At 37.4% G+C, this 24573-nt stretch overlaps 1 protein-coding gene across 1 annotated transcript in view; it reads right to left on the minus strand.

The window, feature by feature from the left end:
- Positions 1-249: 249 nt before the first annotated feature.
- TRIM37 (tripartite motif containing 37) overlaps positions 250-24573 on the minus strand; it is a 1136753-nt gene continuing 1112429 nt past the window's right edge. The window contains exons 24-25 of the mRNA XM_053707386.1: positions 3881-3959; positions 250-1764 (exon numbers count right to left, since the gene is read on the minus strand). Coding sequence (XP_053563361.1) covers positions 1761-1764; positions 3881-3959 — 83 coding nt within the window. The 3' untranslated portion in view covers positions 250-1760. The remainder of the gene's footprint in view (positions 1765-3880; positions 3960-24573) is intronic.

The raw sequence follows: 24573 nt of genomic DNA on the forward strand, positions 1-24573 counted from the left end.
TCCTTTCTAGTGACCATATTTTAATAAGTTGCTGAGATAGTAGCTGTTTTACAGATAATTTAAAAAATGATAATATGAAATACAAGTTACAGATATAATTAATGCAACCCTGCCATGCTTTTCTCATAGGAATTTGCCAACTTAACTACAAATTTCAATAATAGTGTTTGATAAAACTAGTATGCATCTGCTGAAGTTAGAACATGTACACATTGTAAAATTGTATTAAAACTTTAAAATGGACCATAATGTTTTTTATTATATTTTATTAACAAAACCTTCAAAGAAAACTACAAGAAATGAATGTACAAACAAAATATAAACAATGCATATAAAATAAGACATCTATGAGACAGTGAACATGACAAAATATGACTTTAAATAGCTTACATTCATATCAGTATCGAACTTTCAGAGAATAATATATACAGTAGGTTAAAGCTATGGAAAGTAGCAAAAAGCTTGGCATAGTTGCTGCTTACATGTTTTATGGAGCAGCAATACAGTACTCTTGTAGTCAGTAAACCAAGTAAAGGTATTTCATTCGGAAATTTAGTTAGAACAAAGTCATTAAAATGCTAAAGCCCCATAACAGGCACAAGTAATGTTTATAATAACATTTGAAGTCCATTGTCAACGTAGAGAAATATTGCTTTTAGCAGTTTGTGAGAACGGATAAAAAAAAAAAAGAAAAAAAAAAAAGTCTATTTTTAAATTAAATTAATTATTATTATATATTTGTATCTTTTGTGAGAAATGTTGAGGATATAAGATAATTTTCAATATCCATTAAGTGGTACTAAGTTAAAAAAAAGCAAAAAAAAAAAAAGAAGTAATATCCGTCTTAAGAAAATGCAAATGGATATTTGAACATTGGTATTTCAATTAGTGTATTTATGGTCATTAATTTACATAATATTTATGTTTTTTTTAACCTTCGATCTCTACAAAAAAATACACAGTTTTGCAACATTCAGTCCAGAGGTGGAAATACTTAGTAATGCAATGCAAATAAGATTTAAGTGCAACTAACGTCTACAATATATGTATATTTCAGTATACAGCAAAATTATTACTCACTCAAGTGCTGTGTTTGTTATCGTCGCATCATTTTCAGTTTGATGTATTACATGCAACAGCAATAAAATAAATGTAATTTTAGCTAAATATTCATATCATTGTAATCATTTTTTTTCAGCGGTTTTTGGTTCTGGTTTCTCTGACGTTTGGCATCCAATGTTATGCAAATTTAGAATTCAAATATAGTGTTTATATAATGGTGAAGGCACCTAATTAGCATATGAACACAATGTTACCTAACTAGTTCCCCAAACTAGTCTAACTATTTGTAGTGCAGTCACAACTGATTCCCTTAGATGCTGACAGCAAAGGTAATTAAATTAAGAATAACACTTCCAAGCACGAGGACCTTTTTATGCCAGTGTGCCTCTTATTGCTAACCTTTTCCAGTCACCTAGCACCTATTTAGTTACATATGTAGATTTAGGCTATTATTTTATTCTCTGTAAGAGCATTTATTATTATTATTATTATAGTCCTTACACAGGCATGTAGAAACAATAAAAAAGGAATCACATCTTTGTACTATACATTAACATACAAATGTCTGCTGTAGCCATGCAGATTGAATAAATAATTTACAGTTAATACAGATCCAAACAGGGAAAAGTTGCTTAGTAGTCTAGTGTTTAAGATGTCAAATCTTCATCACAATAGAAGTTTCCGTAGCTTGCCCCAAATTACCTAGAAAAAAAGAGATGCAAATTAACCACAGTTGCATTGGTCTACATGTAAAGGTCCATAATAAATTTGCTTATTTTCTATGTACAGGTGGTCCTCGGTTTACGCTGGTTCAATTTGTGCCGTTTCAGAATAACAACCTTTTTTTTCAGTCATGTGACTGCTATTGAAAAGCTTTTGGAAAGCAATGCACTAATTAAAATAGCCAGTAGGTGGAGCTGTCCACTTGTTTTGCAGCAAAGTTATGCAACTTAACAGCCTTAAATTGATCTGTGTACACAGATCAGACCAGATCTATTGAGCAAAATTTAACAGGCACTTCCCTATTATCTTCCTGTCCAGCAGCTTGAGATAAGGGTGCCTAACTGCTTATTAATCACTGCAGATTGAAATGCATAGAATAGGTGCAGACCCAATATTATCTAACATGCTAACAATGCAGAGAACTAATTGCAGAAAAATGCAAGTAAAAAATGTTTTTGTTCATTAAACTTAGTTTGATGATGATGCAGTCTGTTGTGTGATTATTTTATTAGGTGATGAAAAACTCTTTAGCTGTGAAAAACTGTCAAATGCATTCAGATAATAGGTGGCCTTTAAGGGCTTAGACATTAGCATATAAGCCTACCTAGGTTTAGCTTTCAACGAAGAATGCCAACAGAACAAAGCAAATGTGATGATAATAGTAAATTGGAAAGAAGTAAATTACATGCCCTATCTGAATCATGAATGTTTAATTTTGACTAGACTGTCCCTTTAATACATATTTCTTGATTAAATAACTAAAAAATGCAGTAATAATGTTTAATTGATGTATATTGGTGAATATTTATTGATGAGATGTACTATAGAACAATGCTAGGATTGTGAAACAACGATAATATCCCTTTAAGAAAGCTCTTCACAGTGGTTAAGATCAGATTTCTAAAATAGTCATGCTTGTTAAGACTTGGCTTAGAGGAACTCAGTGCTATGAAAAAGCAGCAACGTAAGCCATAAAAACCATGACCATTTTCCAACTATTCACTCATCACAGTAATGTACGCTTGTCAGATTAGATTTGCATACTCTAAGCAAAGGCCAACGCTACAGAGACTGACTACAGAGTGGTGTTCACCACTGTATTTTCAAGTTCCATGCATACTTGTTTAAAAGGAAATTCCAAAGCAAAAAATGACATGCTTCTATTTTTTAGATATGTCATTTTTGATTTACTGATGCTAGCTTACTATGTGCAACTGTGTAAAACACAAAGGTAAACTCCCGCTTATAAGCTGCAAGTATTGCAGCTACCGGGTAGAACACAGTCGGTAAATCAATCAGAAGCAGCAGTTACACATAGCCGCCAAACATAAGTCATAAAACTGCAATCCTTATAGCTCCCAAGCACGTCTTTACGTTAGTGTTTAACCCCTATTACAGGAACTAAAATCACTGTAAGCTAGCATCAGTAATACAAAATGTACATGCTTTAAATGATTATTTTTGGATGAGAATATTCCTTTAAACAGTTTGTTGAAACTAGTATAGAATTTTACAGGGACCTCATTTTTTACAGAAAAAGATGATGTTATAATTAGCTGCCTATAATTATTTTTCTTGCTTTATACAGCATTAAGTTGCAAACAGAAAGAATGTGATTGAAAGTTTATTTGGATTAAAGGGACATGAAAGTAAAAATTAAACTTTCACGGTTTATAAAGAGATTGTGATTTTAAGACTTTTCAAATTATTTTTTTTAATGTACTTTGTTCTCATGGAATCATTTGTTAAAAAAACATACCTAGGTAGGCTCAGGAGGAGTAATGCAAAATTAACTAGCTGGTGGTGGCTACACACATGCATCTTGTCATTGGCTCACAAAATGTATTCAGCTAGGTTCTAGACTAGTAATGCATTGTTACTTTGGTTTTACCCTTTCGCACATAGAGCATTTCATTTTTGCACCGGTTGCATATAACACAACAGGGCATTTTTATGCCCCTTTAAGAAGCAAAGTCAGAATAAGGTTTATGTGAACGCAGAGGTGACAAATGTCTTATTTCTTTGACCTAATCTTAAACTAAAAAATACTTAAAACATTTTTATGCTCAATCACTGAAAGTGTTACTTTAATTACCTCCCATTGTCCTCTCCTCCAGGGGAGCAAATATCTTCTGCGTTCACATTACTGTCTTGTGAAAAAGTGCAGCCTTGATCTACAGACCAAAGAATAAAAAGATAGAACTTTACATTAATGAATGTAACATATTTCTAGGTTTCATTCAAGGCATGAAATAATAAATACAATATTGAAAGACAACAATTTGAAGGTCATAAACACTAATAACAATGTTTTGTATAAAACTGTACTGGTGATGCTATCGAGTCTCCTGCTTGAGGTTAATGGAAAACATCCAGTACTCAAATACACATGTAAATAGTTTCAATCCAAGCTAAAAATAAAACAAGATACAACATGAAAAACAAACAATGCATCAGTAAGAGTAAGAAAAAAAGAGATTGAAAAGGAAATCTAAAAAGTAAACTTCTGTGCTACATTGCCTGTGTGAGAGATAGGCAGGAACTCAAACCCATATTCTTCTTCTCACACACAAAGACCAAACCATAATTCCACAATCTTTACATAAAGCAAAAGGATGGAACCAAGAAGGGAGAACACTTTGTGATGCTACCTTGTGAATGAGTTAAGAAAATGATGACACAGAAGTTTATAATGTCCGACTTTATTTGCTCCTTTCCTATGTAATCATCACATCACCAATGAGCCTTATCCAAGCATTGAATATAAACATAAAAATATGACAAAAAATAAATTAAAAATTCCATATGATCCCTGCAGCACTCAATCAATAGGAATTCAAATAATATCACTTACTATCCTACAGAAATGCAGATATGGAGCAAATGGCAACGTTGTGTAAGCATCATTGATAAAAAAAAATCCTTATATAAAATTATGAGGACATTGTCCTCAAAATGTTAAAGGACTACTCGATGCAGTAGAATTACATAATTAACAAGTACATAATAAAAAGACAATGCAATAGCACTTACTCTGAATTTAGAATATGCAGCAGATTTTTTTTTTATGACAAATTTTTCTCTCTCTCACATTTTCTGGCCTACTGTATCACGTGAAAGGCATCAGCCAATCACAGACTAGTATCTGTATACCCCGTGAGCTTGTGCACATGCGCAGTAGGATCTTGTTCCCCAGAAAGTGTGAATATTAAAAGACTGTGCAAAATTTGATAATGGAAGTAAATTGGAAAAGTATTAAAAAAGTATTAAAACTGCATGTTCTATCTGAATCATAAAAGTTTATTTTGACCTGAGTGTCCCTTTAATTATTCTCCCAAAAGAGAATAAACAATTATTAAAACTGGTTGGGTCTGTGCATACAAACTATGAAAAATAATATTTGTGGACACTACATCAAATTACTATTATTGATAAGCTATAGAAGTGCAGTAGGGATTAGTGTATAATGCCTGATGCGCATTTCGCCATTAGGCTTTCTCAAAGGTAAACCTGATCAATGCCTCCGTCTGAGTTTAAATACCCTAATTCTCCAGTCAAAAAGGATGTTAAACAACACATGATTAGTTAAAATGTCACAATATGATTAGTTAATATGTCACTTGGTCAACAGACACTCGTGACCATCAATACATATTTTTTTAATTTTTTTTACCAATATTAATTTGGCTTATAGGTCTATATATTGCTTCACCTTCACAAGTGATTACAATTCACGCATTATTACCACTCTGCATAGTCATATTTAGCATATCATGTAATAGTTCTCACAGAGTTCTGACATGTGGGCGGGTTACCCCTTGACATCTCATTTCGATCAGTTTCGGTTAATGATGTTCTAACCTAACTGTAATTATTGCTCTAAGCGCCCTGGGGATACCTCTAGCTGTGTACAAAGGCTGCCTAGCCGGCCAAAGGAAGAAGAATTTGGTGGTGTCTTGAAAAAGGCCTTATATAGGCCGAAATGCGTCGACAACGGGTAAGAACTATTTTAATATTATTTAATAGACCTGTACCATCTACACTATTATTTCTAGTTTTTACAGGGACTTCCAGAACTATATATGAAATACAAGAAGTATATAGCACCCCATCTTTGGTTTTCTCATTGAGGATTACTGCATCACATTTACTCATCGCATTTGGTTTTATTTTTATCCCCCCATTTCACATTTTTTCATCATTTTTTGATTGTAGACATTTTTTTCACTTTTTGGATTTTTCAACTTGCTTCACTTCACTAAGGAATTAATTTGATCTTTTTCTTCACATAGGACCAATTGACACAATTGACTTTTGGACATTTGCATTTCATTTGTTGCTGGACTTTTATTTATGCTTTTGCTACCACTGGTGCTCACTAGCTCCATAGCTCCAAGTTTATGTACTCCACCTGTCACTTGTAATTATTGCACAGGTTATCATTCTTACCTCTCATATTCAATTACTGTAATTTACCTGTCATTTGTAATCACTGTACAGTTTACATGGATCCATGCTAATTTTTAATTGTAATCACTGTACAGTTTACATGGATCCATGCTAATTTTTAATTTTTATTGTATAATTTTACTGTATGATTTTATTATCACTGTTTTCATTGTATGTTTTTATGTGTCTTTGTTAGGATTAAACTTCTTACACACATCTCATTAGGTACGTTCTCATTCATTATAACCTCGGCCTTTCATTTAGGGGCTTTGTACATTACACCACCATGTAATTATTGCTCCCAATGGCAATTCTTTTATTCCCAAAATCACGTGATCACCTACAACCAATCATCTAGTAGGGAAGCATATTACATCACATTGTTTGTATACATACCAGAGGCACATGTAATCTATATTTACTAAGATCTTACTAATATTGCAATCATATGGCACACCATCATGGATACCTGTCATCTTTCTTTATAGCAGAAAACATGATAGTTACGATGTCTCAAAGATGTTAGTCTTCTTACATATCTCAATATTTATATTGTGAGCGTGCGCTAATCTAGCTGTAATCATTACTCCCAATAGCAATCCATTTATTAGCTCCCAAATCCACATGTTTACCTACAACCAATCATCTACACCGAGGAGGGGAATCGATTACATCACATTGTTTATTTACATTCCCGAACCACATGCAATCTAAGTTTACTTTGTATTAAGATCTCAAGAATATTGCGATCATGTTACACACCATATTACGTTAGCTACGATGTTTCAAAAGTGTCAGTCTTCTATAAGTTTAAATTCAATAATTTCCTTAAAGGGACAGTGCAGTCATACTTAGACATTCATACATTTATCCTTAGTAGCCTGAAGGTAACATTTTAAGGCTCTTACTACATCCAGATTATAGTGAAGTCTCTCCTTCAAATTTTGAGGATTAGGACAAAGCTAAGGAACTATAATCTCCTGATTGATGGAATCAGAAGAAACAACCTTAGGGAAGAAATTTAATTTTGTTCCTCAAACAGCCTTTGGTGAAAAATAAGATAAGGAGAGTCACATGAAAGAGCAGATAACTCAAAAATTCTTTCCAAGAAAAAAGAAAAAATGTTTCCAAGAAAGAAGTTTGATGTCTATGGCATGCATCGGTTCAAAAGGAGATACTTGCAGAATTCTCAGAACTAGATTTAAATTCCAATAATAGGCTTGAGGACAGGACAAATCCTAAGCAAAGCCTGCACAAAACTCAATGTCCAGAGGTTTTGCAATCTTTTTGTGAAATAGAAATGACAGAGTTGAAATTTAACCTTTTAAAGAACTGGAAGACAAACCCTTATCTAATCCTACCTGCAAAAATTATTCTATTTAAAGGTTTCCTGGCTTGAATTAAGGTTTTCACAACCTTGTTTAAAAAACCTCTCTGATAATCAGTTGAGAGACTCAAGATTCTGATGATAAAGAGGACCTTAAGAGAGAAGATTGTGCTGTAAAGGAAAAGACCACTGTGGACTACTGGACATCCAAATTAGATCTGCAAACCAAATTCTGCGTGGCATACTGATGATTGCTCCTGTTTAATCAGAGATATCACTCTTGGAAGTACTGTAGGAGTAAATATGTAAGCAAGTTGAAATGACCAAGGAGCTGTTAGAGCACTGACTGACTCTGCTTGTGGATCTATGGATCTCTTAATGTATATAAGACCCCCATTGTTCTACCATCTGATCAAATACTTCCTGACGCAGAGTCAATTCCCCCAGATGCAGTGATTGATGACTCAGATAGCCCCAATTCTTGACCCTGGAATGTGAATAGCTGAAATTGTGAGTTGATTTCTCTCTGCCCAAGAAAGAAAACAAGCTAATTCCTTCATTGCAAGAACACTGAGTTCCCCCTGGTGATTGATATATGCCACCGCCGTGACATTGTCCGAGTGAAAACAAAATCAGAGAAAAGTCTCTGATTTCAGGAGAGGCTAGGTCTGAAGAGCCTGAAAGACAGCCCTGAGTTCTAGGATGTTTATTGGTAATCTTGCCTCTTGAGGAGACCAAGCTCCCTGAACCCCCATATTGCACCCCAACCCTAGAGACTTTCTCCTACAGTGATTATTGTCCAATTTGGAGCACAAAAGAAGCCCCCAGAGGAATGGAGTGGTTGTCTATCCACCAGGATAGAGAATCTCTGGTAATCGGCTCCAAAAGAATCCTCTGATACAGATAATTGATATCCTTGTTCCATTGGTGAAACATACATAGCTGAAGAGGTCTCACATGGATTCGAGCAAAGAGGATTGAGTCTGATGCAGCAATCATTAATCCCAGTACTTACATTTACAATTCTATAATTGGGTTAGAAATAGACTGAAGCTTGTCACAAGCAGATTGCAATGTTAATTTTCTTTGCTACATCAATGAAAGTATTGACACTGAATCATAGAAAAGCTACTCTTGTCTGAGGAGAAAGAGAGCTCTTTGGAATGTTGACCTTCCAACCATGGTTGGGCAAAAACAATAAGATCTCGGTGTGAGAAATTGCTAAAGGTGAAGATAGCGCTTGAACCAATATATCTTCCAGGTATGGAGCTATTGAAATAAGTTCAAATTACAGATAGCAGGTCAGAAACTTGGTACAAATTCCAGGAGCCTTAGCCAGACCAAAAGGAAGATAAAAAAGTAGACTTTTTAGGCAGAAAATCCTCCCATGAAAATTAAATGCTTAACAGTATCTCACTCCTTAATACTCATGTGATTACCTATGAGCTGTTAATCCGACTTGTAAAAATGAATAGTTCAAACACTCCAGTCTTGTAGCAGTAAAACATAGCCTTTATTGGATACAAAGTAAGTAAAAGTTCACAGACCTTGGTGTTGTAGGTGCATATAGCTGATAGTGTAGACCTGTACCTCTGACCCCCTTGAGCACGTCACCAGACACGTTTCACCGTAGCTTTATCGCTGGTTACAGTGTTCTGACCGTAAACGCCAGCTTTAAAAAGACCCTCCGATCACGTGACCTTCGAATTACCGGAAGTGACGTATCGGGGGAGTGTTCACCAATCAGAAATTCAGAGCGATGTGTGATAAGCTGTTGTTAGGTAGAATACCTGTCATCATTATACATAGAAATATAGACACCCGTTGTGCATGTGTCTTGGATATCTCATACATACATTTATCTTTAATTAGTCTTATCAACACTTAGTGAGAATTTTAAAGATGACATAATTATCTAACGAATTTCCATATATACAATGTTATTATAAAAGAAAAAAAAAAACTTTTTACATGATTAAAAAACAAAAGAACACTAAAAGAAAAAAGCTGCATTATATTAATATGACCAAAAATGGGAAATTATTTCTGCTCTAACTAGGGATTGCGAAGTTATTACATATTCATCATATATGAGATGAATTACATAATCTGATAAATTTACAGAAATACCAAAATACTAGAGTATACCACTGTTTGCTTAGAGACTTAATTGGTGAATTATATTTATTCTCTTATTCTCTTTTGATTAGTGATTTTAGTTTATTCATATATTCGAAGTGATTAACCCTATGTATAGTTCTATTTGAGTAATAGGTTAACTATAAACCTCTTATACACGGGCTATTTGTTTGTGTTTTAGCCTAAGAAAATATCTACATCCCACCTGGCATTAATGCCATTGGGCTCACGTGTCTGCAGGAAAAAGATTCATTTTGTTTCTTTAAATAACAATTTCTTAAATCTATTACCACCTCTTGGAGTTTTAGTAAGGTGGTCTATTGCCTGAATTTGAAAAGCTTCTGTTGGATTAGGATGTTGATTGAAATGTTTAGCAACTCTAGTTTTTGGATACTCATTCTGTATATCATTAAGATGTTCCCTTGCTCTATCTTTCAACATTCGACTAGAACAAGTAATTAAATAGATTATGTATTTGGACGTACAATCCAACCTATATCTTATTTTATATTCCTTGTTAGTATTCGTAGAGACAAAAGTATCACCTGTCTTTATGTGTGCACATGTAAGGCATGGGTGACAGTTACATTTATAACATCCTTTCTTGGATAACCAGCTTTCCTTCTTTGGCGATTTTTTGTTTTTTAAGTGTGTACATATTCGGCTATTTTATCACCTATTGTTGGCGCTCTTTTTGCTATATATCTACAACCTTTCCCCAGAATTTCCTTTAACACAGGGTCAGTCTGTAATATATTTAGGTTTCCTTCAATGATATTTTTTATCTTGTCGAATTGTTTGCTGTAAGTCGTTATGAAATTTATATGTTGCGGCTTGTGAGACTTTATCTTTTTATTAGCTTTTTTCCTAGTTTTTAATAAGTTACTTCTATTCAGCTTTCTCACCTCCATCCTGATCCATTCTAAGTCATTGATTTTATACCCTCTATCAGTCTACTAACTAATTGTTCTGAATGTATATCATAAGATTCTAAGGTGGTACAATTTCTCCTTATACGAATTAGTTGGCCCTTTGGGATCCCTCTCTTAAAGTGAGGAGGATGGCAGGAATCACTACGCAGGATGGTATTACCTGTTATTTCTTTACGGTATAGTTCAGTTTTAACTCAATGTTTAGCTACATCTCCTGATAGACTGATATTTAAATACTTAATAGTAACTGTTTTGTATTCCCAGGTAAATCGCAGATTGTAGTCATTATTGTTTAGGTATAATACGAAATCTTTTACAATATTTTCATCCTGATTTTTTTCTAGTCCTATGCTCTATAATGCTGTAATATACATTCCGTGTAAATATACTATGTGAGTAAGCATGAGTTTCGATATTTCTCTCTGTAATAGCGGAGCGTATAAACACTGATATATTTATTGAATACATAAAATGTGAAAGAATGACAATCTGTATATTGGTGTGAGGAGCAAAAACTATGGAGGCAAAATTGTAAAGAAAAAATAAACAATGTCGAGGTTAGCAAAAATATCAATCAGAGTAGGCTGCTGAACAGAATATACAATGGAGAAAATGAACCATAGTGTTAATTCTAAAAAGTGTGACAAGGTAACAACATGTGTGTTAATGTAGATTATTAGTTGGCGAAACCAATAGAATAAAAAATAATAAAATACTGGCTAAATAGTTAATCCTAAAATGACTGACATAAAAATGTGTATGTGAGGAATATGTATATGTAAAAAACAGAATTTATGTTTACCTGATAAATTACTTTCTCCAACGGTGTGTCCGGTCCACGGCGTCATCCTTACTTGTGGGATATTCTCTTCCCCAACAGGAAATGGCAAAGAGCCCAGCAAAGCTGGTCACATGATCCCTCCTAGGCTCCGCCTTTCCCAGTCATTCGACCGACGTAAAGGAGGAATATTTGCATAGGAGAAATCATATGATACCGTGGTGACTGTAGTTAAAGAAAATAAATTATCAGACCTGATTAAAAAACCAGGGCGGGCCGTGGACCGGACACACCGTTGGAGAAAGTAATTTATCAGGTAAACATAAATTCTGTTTTCTCCAACATAGGTGTGTCCGGTCCACGGCGTCATCCTTACTTGTGGGAACCAATACCAAAGCTTTAGGACACGGATGAAGGGAGGGAGCAAATCAGGTCACCTAGATGGAAGGCACCACGGCTTGCAAAACCTTTCTCCCAAAAATAGCCTCAGAAGAAGCAAAAGTATCAAATTTGTAAAATTTAGTAAAAGTGTGCAGTGAAGACCAAGTCGCTGCCTTACATATCTGATCAACAGAAGCCTCGTTCTTGAAGGCCCATGTGGAAGCCACGGCCCTAGTGGAATGAGCTGTGATTCTTTCAGGAGGCTGCCGTCCGGCAGTCTCGTAAGCCAATCTGATGATGCTTTTAAGCCAAAAAGAGAGAGAGGTAGAAGTTGCTTTTTGACCTCTCCTTTTACCAGAATAAACAACAAACAAGGAAGATGTTTGTCTAAAATCCTTTGTAGCATCTAAATAGAATTTTAGAGCACGAACTACATCCAAATTGTGCAACAAACGTTCCTTCTTTGAAACTGGATTCGGACACAAAGAAGGCACGACTATCTCCTGGTTAATGTTTTTGTTAGAAACAACTTTCGGAAGAAAACCAGGTTTAGTACGCAAAACCACCTTATCTGCATGGAACACCAGATAAGGAGGAGAACACTGCAGAGCAGATAACTCTGAAACTCTTCTAGCAGAAGAAATTGCAACCAAAAACAAAACTTTCCAAGATAATAACTTAATATCAACGGAATGTAAGGGTTCAAACGGAACCCCCTGAAGAACTGAAAGAACTAAATTGAGACTCCAAGGAGGAGTCAAAGGTTTGTAAACAGGCTTGATTCTAACCAGAGCCTGAACAAAAGCTTGAACATCTGGCACAGCCGCCAGCTTTTTGTGAAGTAACACAGACAAGGTAGAAATCTGTCCCTTCAAAGAACTTGCAGATAATCCTTTCTCCAAACCTTCTTGAAGAAAGGATAGAACCTTAGGAATTTTAATCTTGTCCCAAGGGAATCCTTTAGATTCACACCAACAGATATATCTTTTCCATATTTTATGGTAGATTTTTCTAGTTACAGGCTTTCTGGCCTGAACAAGAGTATCAATGACAGAATCTGAGAACCCTCGCTTTGATAAAATCAAGCGTTCAATCTCCAAGCAGTCAGTTGGAGTGAGACCAGATTCGGATGTTCGAACGGACCTTGAACAAGAAGGTCCCGTCTCAAAGGTAGCTTCCATGGTGGAGCCGATGACATATTCACCAGGTCTGCATACCAAGTCCTGCGTGGCCACGCAGGAGCTATCAAGATCACCGATGCCCTCTCCTGATAGATCCTGGCTACCAGCCTGGGGATGAGAGGAAACGGTGGGAATACATACGCTAGTTTGAAGGTCCAAGGTGCTACTAGTGCATCTACTAGAGTCGCCTTGGGATCCCTGGATCTGGATCTGGACCCGTAGCAAGGAACCTTGAAGTTCTGACGAGAGGCCATCAGATCCATGTCTGGAATGCCCCACAACTGAGTAATTTGGGCAAAGATTTCCGGATGGAGTTCCCACTCCCCCGGATGAAATGACCGACGACTCAGAAAATCCGCTTCCCAATTTTCCACTCCTGGAATGTGGATTGCAGACAAGTGGCAGGAGTGAGACTCCGCCCATTGAATGATTTTGGTCACTTCTTCCATCGCCAGGGAACTCTTTGTTCCCCCCTGATGGTTGATGTACGCAACAGTCGTCATGTTGTCCGATTGAAACCGTATGAATTTGGCCTTTGCTAGCTGAGGCCAAGCCTTGAGAGCATTGAATATCGCTCTTAGTTCCAGAATATTTATCGGGAGAAGAGATTCTTCCCGAGACCAAAGACCCTGAGCTTTCAGGAGTCCCCAGACCGCGCCCCAGCCCACCAGACTGGCGTCGGTCGTGACAATGACCCACTCTGGTCTGCGGAAGCTCATCCCCTGTGACAGGTTGTCCAGGGACAGCCACCAACGGAGTGAATCTCTGGTCCTCTGATCTACTTGTATCGTCGGAGACAAGTCTGTATAATCCCCATTCCACTGACTGAGCATGCACAGTTGTAATGGTCTCAGATGAATTCGCGCAAAAGGAACTATGTCCATTGCCGCGACCATCAAACCTATTACTTCCATGCACTGCGCTATGGAAGGAAGAGGAACAGAATGAAGTATTTGACAAGAGTTTAGAAGTTTTGATTTTCTGGCCTCTGTCAGAAAAATCCTCATTTCTAAGGAGTCTATTATTGTTCCCAAGAAGGGAACTTTTGTTGACGGAGATAGAGAACTTTTTTCTACGTTCACTTTCCACCCGTGAGATCTGAGAAAGGCCAGGACGATGTCCGTGTGAGCCTTTGCTTGTGGAAGGGACGACGCTTGAATCAGAATGTCGTCCAAGTAAGGTACTACTGCAATGCCCCTTGGTCTTAGCACCGCTAGAAGGGACCCCAGTACCTTTGTGAAAATTCTTGGAGCAGTGGCTAATCCGAACGGAAGTGCCACAAACTGGTAATGCTTGTCCAGAAAGGCGAACCTTAGGAACCGATGATGTTCCTTGTGGATAGGAATATGTAGATACGCATCCTTTAAATCCACCGTGGTCATGAATTGACCTTCCTGGATGGAAGGAAGAATTGTTCGAATGGTTTCCATTTTGAACGATGGAACCTTGAGAAACTTGTTTAGGATCTTGAGATCTAAGATTGGTCTGAATGTTCCCTCTTTTTTGGGAACTATGAACAGATTGGAGTAGAACCCCATCCCTTGTTCTCCTAATGGAACAGGATGAATCACTCCCATTTTTAACAGGTCTTCTACACAATGTAAGAATGCCTGTTTTTTTATGTGGTCTGAAGACAATTGAGACCTGTGGAACCTCCCCCTTGGGGGAAGCCCCTTGAATTCCAGAAGATAACCTTGGGAGACTATTTCCAGCGCCCAAGGATCCAGAACATCTCTTGCCCAAGCCTGAGCGAAGAGAGAGAGTCTGCCCCCCACCAGATCCGGTCCCGGATCGGGGGCCAACATCTCATGCTGTCTTGGTAGCAGTGGCAGGTTTCTTGGCCTGCTTACCTTTGTTCCAGCCTTGCATTGGCCTCCAGGCTGGCTTGGCTTGAGAAGTATTACCCTCTTGCTTAGAGGATGTAGCACTTGTGGCTGGTCCGTTTCTGCGAAAGGGACGAAAATTTGGTTTATTTTTAGCCTTGAAAGACCTATCCTGAGGAAGGGCGTGGCCCTTACCCCCAGTGATATCAGAAATAATCTCTTTCAAGTCAGGGCCAAACAGCGTTTTCCCCTTGAAAGGAATGTTAAGCAATTTATTCTTGGAAGACGCATCCGCTGACCAAGATTTTAGCCAAAGCGCTCTGCGCGCCACAATAGCAAACCCAGAATTTTTCGCCGCTAATCTAGCCAATTGCAAAGTGGCGTCTAAGGTGAAAGAGTTAGCCAATTTGAGAGCATGAATTCTGTCCAAAATCTCCTCATAAGAAGAATCTTTATTGAGCGCCTTTTCTAGTTCATCGAACCAGAAACACGCTGCTGTAGTGACAGGAACAATGCATGAAATTGGTTGTAGAAGGTAACCTTGCTGAACAAACATCTTTTTAAGCAAACCCTCTAATTTTTTATCCATAGGATCTTTGAAAGCACAACTATCTTCTATGGGTATAGTGGTGCGTTTGTTTAGAGTAGAGACCGCCCCCTCGACCTTGGGGACTGTCTGCCATAAGTCCTTTCTGGGGTCGACCATAGGAAACAATTTCTTGAATATAGGGGGAGGGACGAAAGGTATGCCGGGCCTTTCCCATTCTTTGTTTACAATATCCGCCACCCGCTTGGGAATAGGAAAAGCTTCGGGGGGCCCCGAGACCTCTAGGAACTTGTCCATCTTACATAATTTCTCTGGAATGACCAAATTCTCACAATCATCCAGAGTAGATAACACCTCCTTAAGCAGAGCGCGGAGATGTTCCAATTTAAATTTGAATGTAAACACATCAGGTTCAGCTTGTTGAGAAATTTTCCCTGAATCTGAAATTTCTCCCTCAGACAAAACCTCCCTGGCCCCCTCAGACTGGTGTAGGGGCACTTCAGAACCAATATCATCAGCGTCCTCATGCTCTTCCGTATTTTCTAAAACAGAGCAGTCGCGCTTTCGCTGATAAGTGGGCATTTTGGCTAAAATGTTTTTGATAGAATTATCCATTACAGCCGTTAATTGTTGCATAGTAAGGAGTATTGGCGCACTAGATGTACTAGGGGCCTCCTGTGTGGGCAAGACTGGCGTAGACGAAGGAGGGGATGATGCAGTACCATGTTTACTCCCCTCACTTGAGGAATCATCTTGGGCATCATTTTCTCTAAATTTTGTGTCACATAAATCACATCTATTTAAATGAGAAGGAACCTTGACTTCCCCACATACAGAACACAGTCTATCTGGTAGTTCAGACATGTTAAACAGGCATAAACTTGATAACAAAGTACAAAAAACGTTTTAAAATAAAACCGTTACTGTCACTTTAAATTTTAAACTGAACACACTTTATTACTGCAAATGTGAAAAAGTATGAAGGAATTGTTCAAAATTCACCAAAATTTCACCACAGTGTCTTAAAGCCTTAAAAGTATTGCACACCAAATTTGAAAGCTTTAACTCTTAAAATAACGGAACCGGAGCCGTTTTTATATTTAACCCCTATACAGTCCCTGGTATCTGCTTTGCTGAGACCCAACCAAGCCCAAAGGGGAATACGATACCAAATGACGCCTTCAGAAAGCCTTTTCTATGTATCAGAGCTCCTCACACATGCATCTGCATGTCATGCTTCCCAAAAACAAGTGCGCAATAGAGGCGCGAAAATGAGGCTCTGCCTATGATTAGGGAAAGCCCCTAGAGAATAAGGTGTCCAATACAGTGCCTGCCGGTTATTTTACATAATTCCCAAGAAAAAAAATAATTCCTCAAAGCTATGAAGTATTAAAAATGCTTATATATCAATCGTTTTAGCCCAGAAAATGTCTACCAGTCTTAAAAGCCCTTGTGAAGCCCTTTATTCTTATGTAATAAAAATGGCTTACCGGATCCCATAGGGAAAATGACAGCTTCCAGCATTACATCGTCTTGTTAGAAATGTGTCATACCTCAAGCAGCAAAAGTCTGCTCACTGTTTCCCCCAACTGAAGTTAATTCCTCTCAACAGTCCTGTGTGGAAACAGCCATCGATTTTAGTAACGGTTGCTAAAATCATTTTCCTCTTACAAACAGAAATCTTCATCACTTTTCTGTTTCAGAGTAAATAGTACATACCAGCACTATTTTAAAATAACAAACTCTTGATTGAAGAATAAAAACTACAGTTAAACACCAAAAAACTCTAAGCCATCTCCGTGGAGATGTTGCCTGTACAACGGCAAAGAGAATGACTGGGGAAGGCGGAGCCTAGGAGGGATCATGTGACCAGCTTTGCTGGGCTCTTTGCCATTTCCTGTTGGGGAAGAGAATATCCCACAAGTAAGGATGACGCCGTGGACCGGACACACCTATGTTGGAGAAAACATTCAATTAAATGCAGCCAGATCAAGATTAGAGTTTAAACCTGATGGCCATAGAGTATTAAGTTTGTGAATCCAGAAGGTTTCACGTTGTCTGAGCTTGATGATTCTGTTATAATCTGTAGATGGTGGAATAAAATCTATAGGATAGAACTTAAAAATTTCATGGTTGCCATTATGTTTGTTAAGGCAATGTTCTGACACACTATGTTTAATTTTTTTCTTTTTACAATTTTTGCAATTGCGCCAGTGTTCACCCCAGCATACTCTAGCTTTTCTAGAGGTACGCCCCACGTACTGTACCCCACCACAAACATTCCAAAACAAACAATAAAACTAGAATTGCAATTTTATTTTATTTTTTTTTAAAAGTCGATAGCAACAGCTATCTGAACTTTACGAGCAACCACTATAAAAGTTGGTTGTCAAACATACCCTACAGCCAATTTGAAAGAATTAGGCGTAATTGCTCAGATTTTGAAACCTTTGATTCCCAGAGTCCTATCTATGATAGATTTCTTGACAAGGGATATCCTAAAGATCTACTAAATCTCTGCAGGAACAAAGCTAGACTTCTGGATAGAAACACTTTACTTAACAAAAATAACATCCAAAAGAAAAAGAAAGATGGCTCTTTTTCCACTGATCCTATGTTTATCACTCAATATAACAGCAATTTTAAACAAATTAGACAGATTCTAAGCAAACATTGGCACATTATTCTCAAAGACCCAGTTCTAAAAACTATAGTAGGAAAACATGAAATAATAGTATATACCAGAGCTCCAACTCTCAGAGGTAAGCTAGCTCCCAGTAAAAGAGTAAAACATGTAAATTTTAATCCCCCAAAAAACCCCAAACTACCTTTCTCAGTCAGACAGGGATTTTCAAATGTGGAAAAAAAGGATGCAATACATGCAAATACCTACTGTCCGGCAAAAAAACTTTCTCATCTTTTTCGACTGGAGAAAATTTTCCTATCAAATTTTATTTTAATTGCAATTCTAGATTTATTGTTTATGTTTTGGAATGTTTGTGTGGGGTACAGTACGTGGGGCGTACCTCTAGAAAAGCTAGAGTATGCTGGGGTGAACACTGGCGCAATTGCAAAAAGAAAAAAATTAAACATAGCGTGCCAGAACATTGCCTTAACAAACATAATGGCAACCATGACATATTTAAGTTCTACCTTATAGATTTTATTCCACCGTCTACAGATTATAACAGAATCATCAAGCTCAGAAAACATGAAACCTTCTGAATTCACAAACTTAATACTCTATGGCCATCAGCTTTAAACTCTAATCTTGATCTGGCTGCATTTAATTGAATGTATTTACATATACATATATCGTTTTTTTATGTCAGTCGTTTTAGGATTAACTATTTAGCCAGTATTTTATGTTTTATTCTATTGGTTTCGCCAACTAATAATCTACATTAACACACATGTTGTTACCTTGTCACACTTTTTAGAATTAACACTATGGTTCATTTTCTCCATTGTATATTCTGTTCAGCAGCCTACTCCGGATTGATATTTTTTCTAACCTCGACTTTTTGTTTATTTTTTGCTCCTAACATCAATATACAGATTGTCATTCTTTCACATTTTATTTATTCAATAAATATATCAGTGTTCATAGGCTCCACTATTACAGAGAGAGGGAAGGCTCCTCCTGATTTTTTACTAGTCCTATGCTTTATAATGCTGTAATATGCATTCCTTGTAAATAGACTATGTAAGCATGAGTTTCGCTATATATCATGCACATGTTGTTTGTATTATCCTATGTAACTTATATCAGATACAGCGAATTTCTTCTTTTTTTAAATTCTGCTCTAAACATAACAATCATCATTATTGTTTAATTATTTCATATATCCTTTTAGTGCTGTAATGTTTTATAATAACTGTACGTACATCTTGTTTTCTATTTACATTTTACAGATTAATTGTTTTTTTATATGTTTATATATCCTTACGTATGCGCTTTTCCTTTTTAACTTTCAATGTCATGTATCAGATGTATTGCAACATTTTAATTGGCGGAATTCCTGTCCAATCAAACTCTATTGGTGTGTTTTTAAAGACTCAATTGAGGCCAAACTTGTTATACTACCTGATGAAATGGCCAAGAGCTTAACGGCCGAGAAACGCGTTGTATTGCTCAAATAAATACCCCTTTTATCCAATACATCTGAACTTGTTACATTTTATATACATTTGTAACCTTCCAAGTAATCATTGGTTATTTTTAACACTGGCAATTAAAAGACACTACAGACCGCTTTTATCCAGGCCTTGCATAACGCTAGTGTGCAGCCTGCTGGATTTCCTGTTAGGATGACCGCCTGACCTGTACACGCTGACTGCAGGGGAAGCTTCCATTAGTGTGGCTATCAAGACCAGCCTGCTCATTGTTTGGCGTGTCACTGACAAGACATAACCCCACAGCGTACTGACTGCTGTAAAAGGTCAGCCTGCTCGTATGCACTTATTCTTAGTGCCAACTTGTTTGCGAGTACCTGTTCAAACACCTGTTGTTTCGTTTGGCTTTTCACATCTTGTATGTACAATATCACACCATGAGGCGCTCTCTTTTTTCTGTTTCCCCCTTTTATATTACAGACTGACCCTGTGTTAAAGGAAATTCTGGGGAAAGGTTGTAGATATATAGCAAAAAGAGCACCAACAATAGGTGATAAAATAGCCGAATATGTATACACTAACAAAACTAAAAATAGACAAATGAAGGAAAGCTGGTTATCCAAGAAAGGATGTTATAAATGTAACTGTCATCCATGCCTTACATGTGCACACATAAAGACAGGTGATACTTTTGTCTCTACGAATACTAACAAGGAATATAAAATAAGATATAGGTTGGATTGTACGTCCAAATACATAATCTATTTAATTACTTGTACAATATGCAAAAAACAATATACAGGTTGTTCTAGTTGAATGTTAAAAGATAGAGCAAGGGAACATCTTAATGATATACAGAACGAGTATCTAAAAACTAGAGTTGCTAAACATTTCAATCAACATCCTAATCCAACAAAAGCTTTTCAAATTCAGGCAATAGACCACCTTCCTAAAACTCCAAGAGGTGGTAATAGATTTAAGAAATTGTTATTTAAAGAAACAAAATGGATCTTTTTCCTGCAGACACGTGAGCCCAATGGCATTAATGCCTGGTGGGATGTAGATCTTTTCTTAGGCTAAAACACAAACAAATAGCCTGTGTAAAAGAGGTTTATAGTTAACCTATTACTCAAATAGAACTATACATAGGGTTAATCACTTCGAATATATGAATAAACTAAACTCACTAATCAAAAGAGAATAAGAGAATAAATATAATTCACCAAATAAGTCTCTAAGCAAACAGTGGTATACTCTAGTATTCTGGTATTTTTGTAAATTTATCAGATTATGTAATTCATCTCATATATGATGAATATGTAATAACTTCGCAATCCCTAGTTAGAGCAGAAATAATTTCCCATTTTTGGTCACATTAATATAATGCAGCTTTTTTCTTTTAGTGTTCTTTTGTTTTTTAATCATGTAAAAAGTTTTTTTTTTCTTTCATAATAACATTGTATATATGGAAATTCGTTAGATAATTGTGTCATCTTTAAAATTCTCACTAAGTGTTGATTAGACTAATTAAAGATAAATGTATGTATGAGATATCCAACACACATGCACAACGGGTGTCTATATTTCTATGTATAATGACAGGTATTCTACCTAACAACAGCTTATCACACATCGCTCTGAATTTCTGATTGGTGAACACTCCCGATACGTCACTTCCGGTAACTCGGTCAGGTGATCGGAGGGTCTTTTTAAAGCTGGCGTTTACGGTCAGAACATTATGCCACGATCGATAAAGCTACGGCGAAACGCGTCTGGTAACATGCTCAAGGGGGCCAGAGGTACAGGTCTACACTATCAGCTATATGCACCGACAACACCAAGGTCTGTGAACTTTTACTTACTTTGTATCCAATAAAGGCTATGTTTTAATGCTACAAGACCGGAGTGTTTGAACTATTCATTGTTACAAGTCGGGTTAACAGCTCATAGGTAATCACATGAGTATTAAGGAGTGAGAGACTGTTAAGCATATAACTTTCATGGGAGGGTTTTCTGCCTAAAAAGTCTACTTTTTTGTTCTGAGTAGGATAACACTGGCTGCTTGGGAGAGCAATTGGTGTTTTCTATCCTACAATATTTGTGCCTTTTAAGGGTTAAGCACAGGCGGCATCCTCCAATTTGCAGCTTTAGCAAAGAATAATCGACATTTGATATTGCAAAAGGAAGATACACAAAATGAAAAGGTTTGTCCATGAATTCAAAAAGAAGAAACCGATTATGATCTTTGTGAAGAGGAATATGAAGGTAAGCATCCTTGAAATCTATTGTAGACATAAATTGTTTACATTTTGTCGAGACTCATAGAAATTTCTTCAGATTTAAAATTGGTTAGAAAGTTCCTTTCTTCTTGGAAACTATGAACAAGGTGGAGTAAAATCCTTTTCATTGTGCTGAAATATGAACAAGAACTATAACTCCCTTAAGTTCTAAGTCTCGAACACAGTGAAAGAAGGCCTTCATCTGATTCTTTGGAACATGAGACAGAAGAAACCTTCCTTTGAGAGGCCTTAATAGGAAACCCATTCTGTATCCCTGAAGCATTATATAGAGAATGAAAGGATCCTGAAGGGACCCAGACCAGGCCTTCTGAAAAAGGCTTAATCTGCCCTAGATCAGGGGCTGAACCTTCATGCTTATTAAAAGGGAGATGTATGTTTCTTAGAGGACTTGGATTTGTTCCAAGCAGAACTGGACTTCCAGGAAGATATAGAGGAATCTCGCTTCTAAGAAGAGGGAGAGGATTGTTGGTTCCTTGATTGACGAAAGGAACAAAAACAATTTTGTGACGTATTCTTTCTTTAAATTTCAAGTTGTGTGGGAGAAAAGCTCCCTTTCCTTCCTCCCATGACTGAAAAAACGCAATCATTATGCCAGGCCCAAAAATAATCTTTACCTTAAAAGGACAGAGATAAGAGTCAAGATTTGGAGACCATGTCAGCAGACCACAATTTGAGCCACAAAGCATGTCTTGTCAAAAATGGTAATGTCACATTATTTGCATTTAGCTTGATAATGCCCACAATAGCATCACAGATAAACGCATTAGCAGAACGAACCAGCTTAAGACGGCAGTGAAAATCTTCTTCATCTGAATCATCTAATCCCTGATAAGATAACTGATCACACCAGAGAGTATAGGCAGCTGCCACACAAGCAATAGTAACAGCTAGTTTAAACAAGGAGGAAAGACTAGAATTTCCTGTGTCCTCTAAAGGAATAGTAGTCCACTTTGCCAAAGTAGAGATGGCACCATCTACCTTGGGAATTGTTTCCCAAAGATCTACGCTAGAGGAAGTGGAAAACAGAATTTATGTTTACCTGATAAATTACTTTCTCCAACGGTGTGTCCGGTCCACGGCGTCATCCTTACTTGTGGGATATTCTCTTCCCCAACAGGAAATGGCAAAGAGCCCAGCAAAGCTGGTCACATGATCCCTCCTAGGCTCCGCCTACCCCAGTCATTCGACCGACGTTAAGGAGGAATATTTGCATAGGAGAAACCATATGATACCGTGGTGACTGTAGTTAAAGAAAATAAATTATCAGACCTGATTAAGAAACCAGGGCGGGCCGTGGACCGGACACACCGTTGGAGAAAGTAATTTATCAGGTAAACATAAATTCTGTTTTCTCCAACATAGGTGTGTCCGGTCCACGGCGTCATCCTTACTTGTGGGAACCAATACCAAAGCTTTAGGACACGGATGAAGGGAGGGAGCAAATCAGGTCACCTAAATGGAAGGCACCACGGCTTGCAAAACCTTTCTCCCAAAAATAGCCTCAGAAGAAGCAAAAGTATCAAACTTGTAAAATTTGGTAAAAGTGTGCAGTGAAGACCAAGTCGCTGCCCTACATATCTGATCAACAGAAGCCTCGTTCTTGAAGGCCCATGTGGAAGCCACAGCCCTAGTGGAATGAGCTGTGATTCTTTCAGGAGGCTGCCGTCCGGCAGTCTCGTAAGCCAATCTGATGATGCTTTTAATCCAAAAAGAGAGAGAGGTAGAAGTTGCTTTTTGACCTCTCCTTTTACCAGAATAAACAACAAACAAGGAAGATGTTTGTCTAAAATCCTTTGTAGCATCTAAATAGAATTTTAGAGCGCGAACAACATCCAAATTGTGCAACAAACGTTCCTTCTTCGAAACTGGTTTCGGACACAAAGAAGGCACGACTATCTCCTGGTTAATGTTTTTGTTAGAAACAACTTTTGGAAGAAAACCAGGTTTAGTACGTAAAACCACCTTATCTGCATGGAACACCAGATAAGGAGGAGAACACTGCAGAGCAGATAATTCTGAAACTCTTCTAGCAGAAGAAATTGCAACCAAAAACAAAACTTTCCAAGATAATAACTTAATATCAACGGAATGTAAGGGTTCAAACGGAACCCCCTGAAGAACTGAAAGAACTAAGTTGAGACTCCAAGGAGGAGTCAAAGGTTTGTAAACAGGCTTGATTCTAACCAGAGCCTGAACAAAGGCTTGAACATCTGGCACAGCTGCCAGTTTTTTGTGAAGTAACACAGACAAGGCAGAAATCTGTCCCTTCAAGGAACTTGCAGATAATCCTTTCTCCAATCCTTCTTGAAGAAAGGATAGAATCTTAGGAATCTTTACCTTGTCCCAAGGGAATCCTTTAGATTCACACCAACAGATATATTTTTTCCATATTTTGTGGTAAATTTTTCTAGTTACAGGCTTTCTGGCCTGAACAAGAGTATCAATAACAGAATCTGAGAACCCTCGTTTTGATAAGATCAAGCGTTCAATCTCCAAGCAGTCAGCTGGAGTGAGACCAGATTCGGATGTTCGAACGGACCTTGAACAAGAAGGTCTCGTCTCAAAGGTAGCTTCCATGGTGGAGCCGATGACATATTCACCGATATATCAAGATCACCGACGCCCTCTCCTGATTGATCCTGGCTACCAGCCTGGGGATGAGAGGAAACGGCGGGAATACATAGCTAGTTTGAAGGTCCAAGGTGCTACTAGTGCATCTACTAGAGTCGCCTTGGGATCCCTGGATCTGGACCCGTAGCAAGGAACCTTGAAGTTCTGCCGAGAGGCCATCAGATCCATGTCTGGAATGCCCCAC

The sequence above is a fragment of the Bombina bombina genome, chromosome 3, assembly GCF_027579735.1.
Source record: "Bombina bombina isolate aBomBom1 chromosome 3, aBomBom1.pri, whole genome shotgun sequence".
Classification (NCBI taxonomy): Eukaryota; Metazoa; Chordata; class Amphibia; order Anura; family Bombinatoridae; genus Bombina; species Bombina bombina.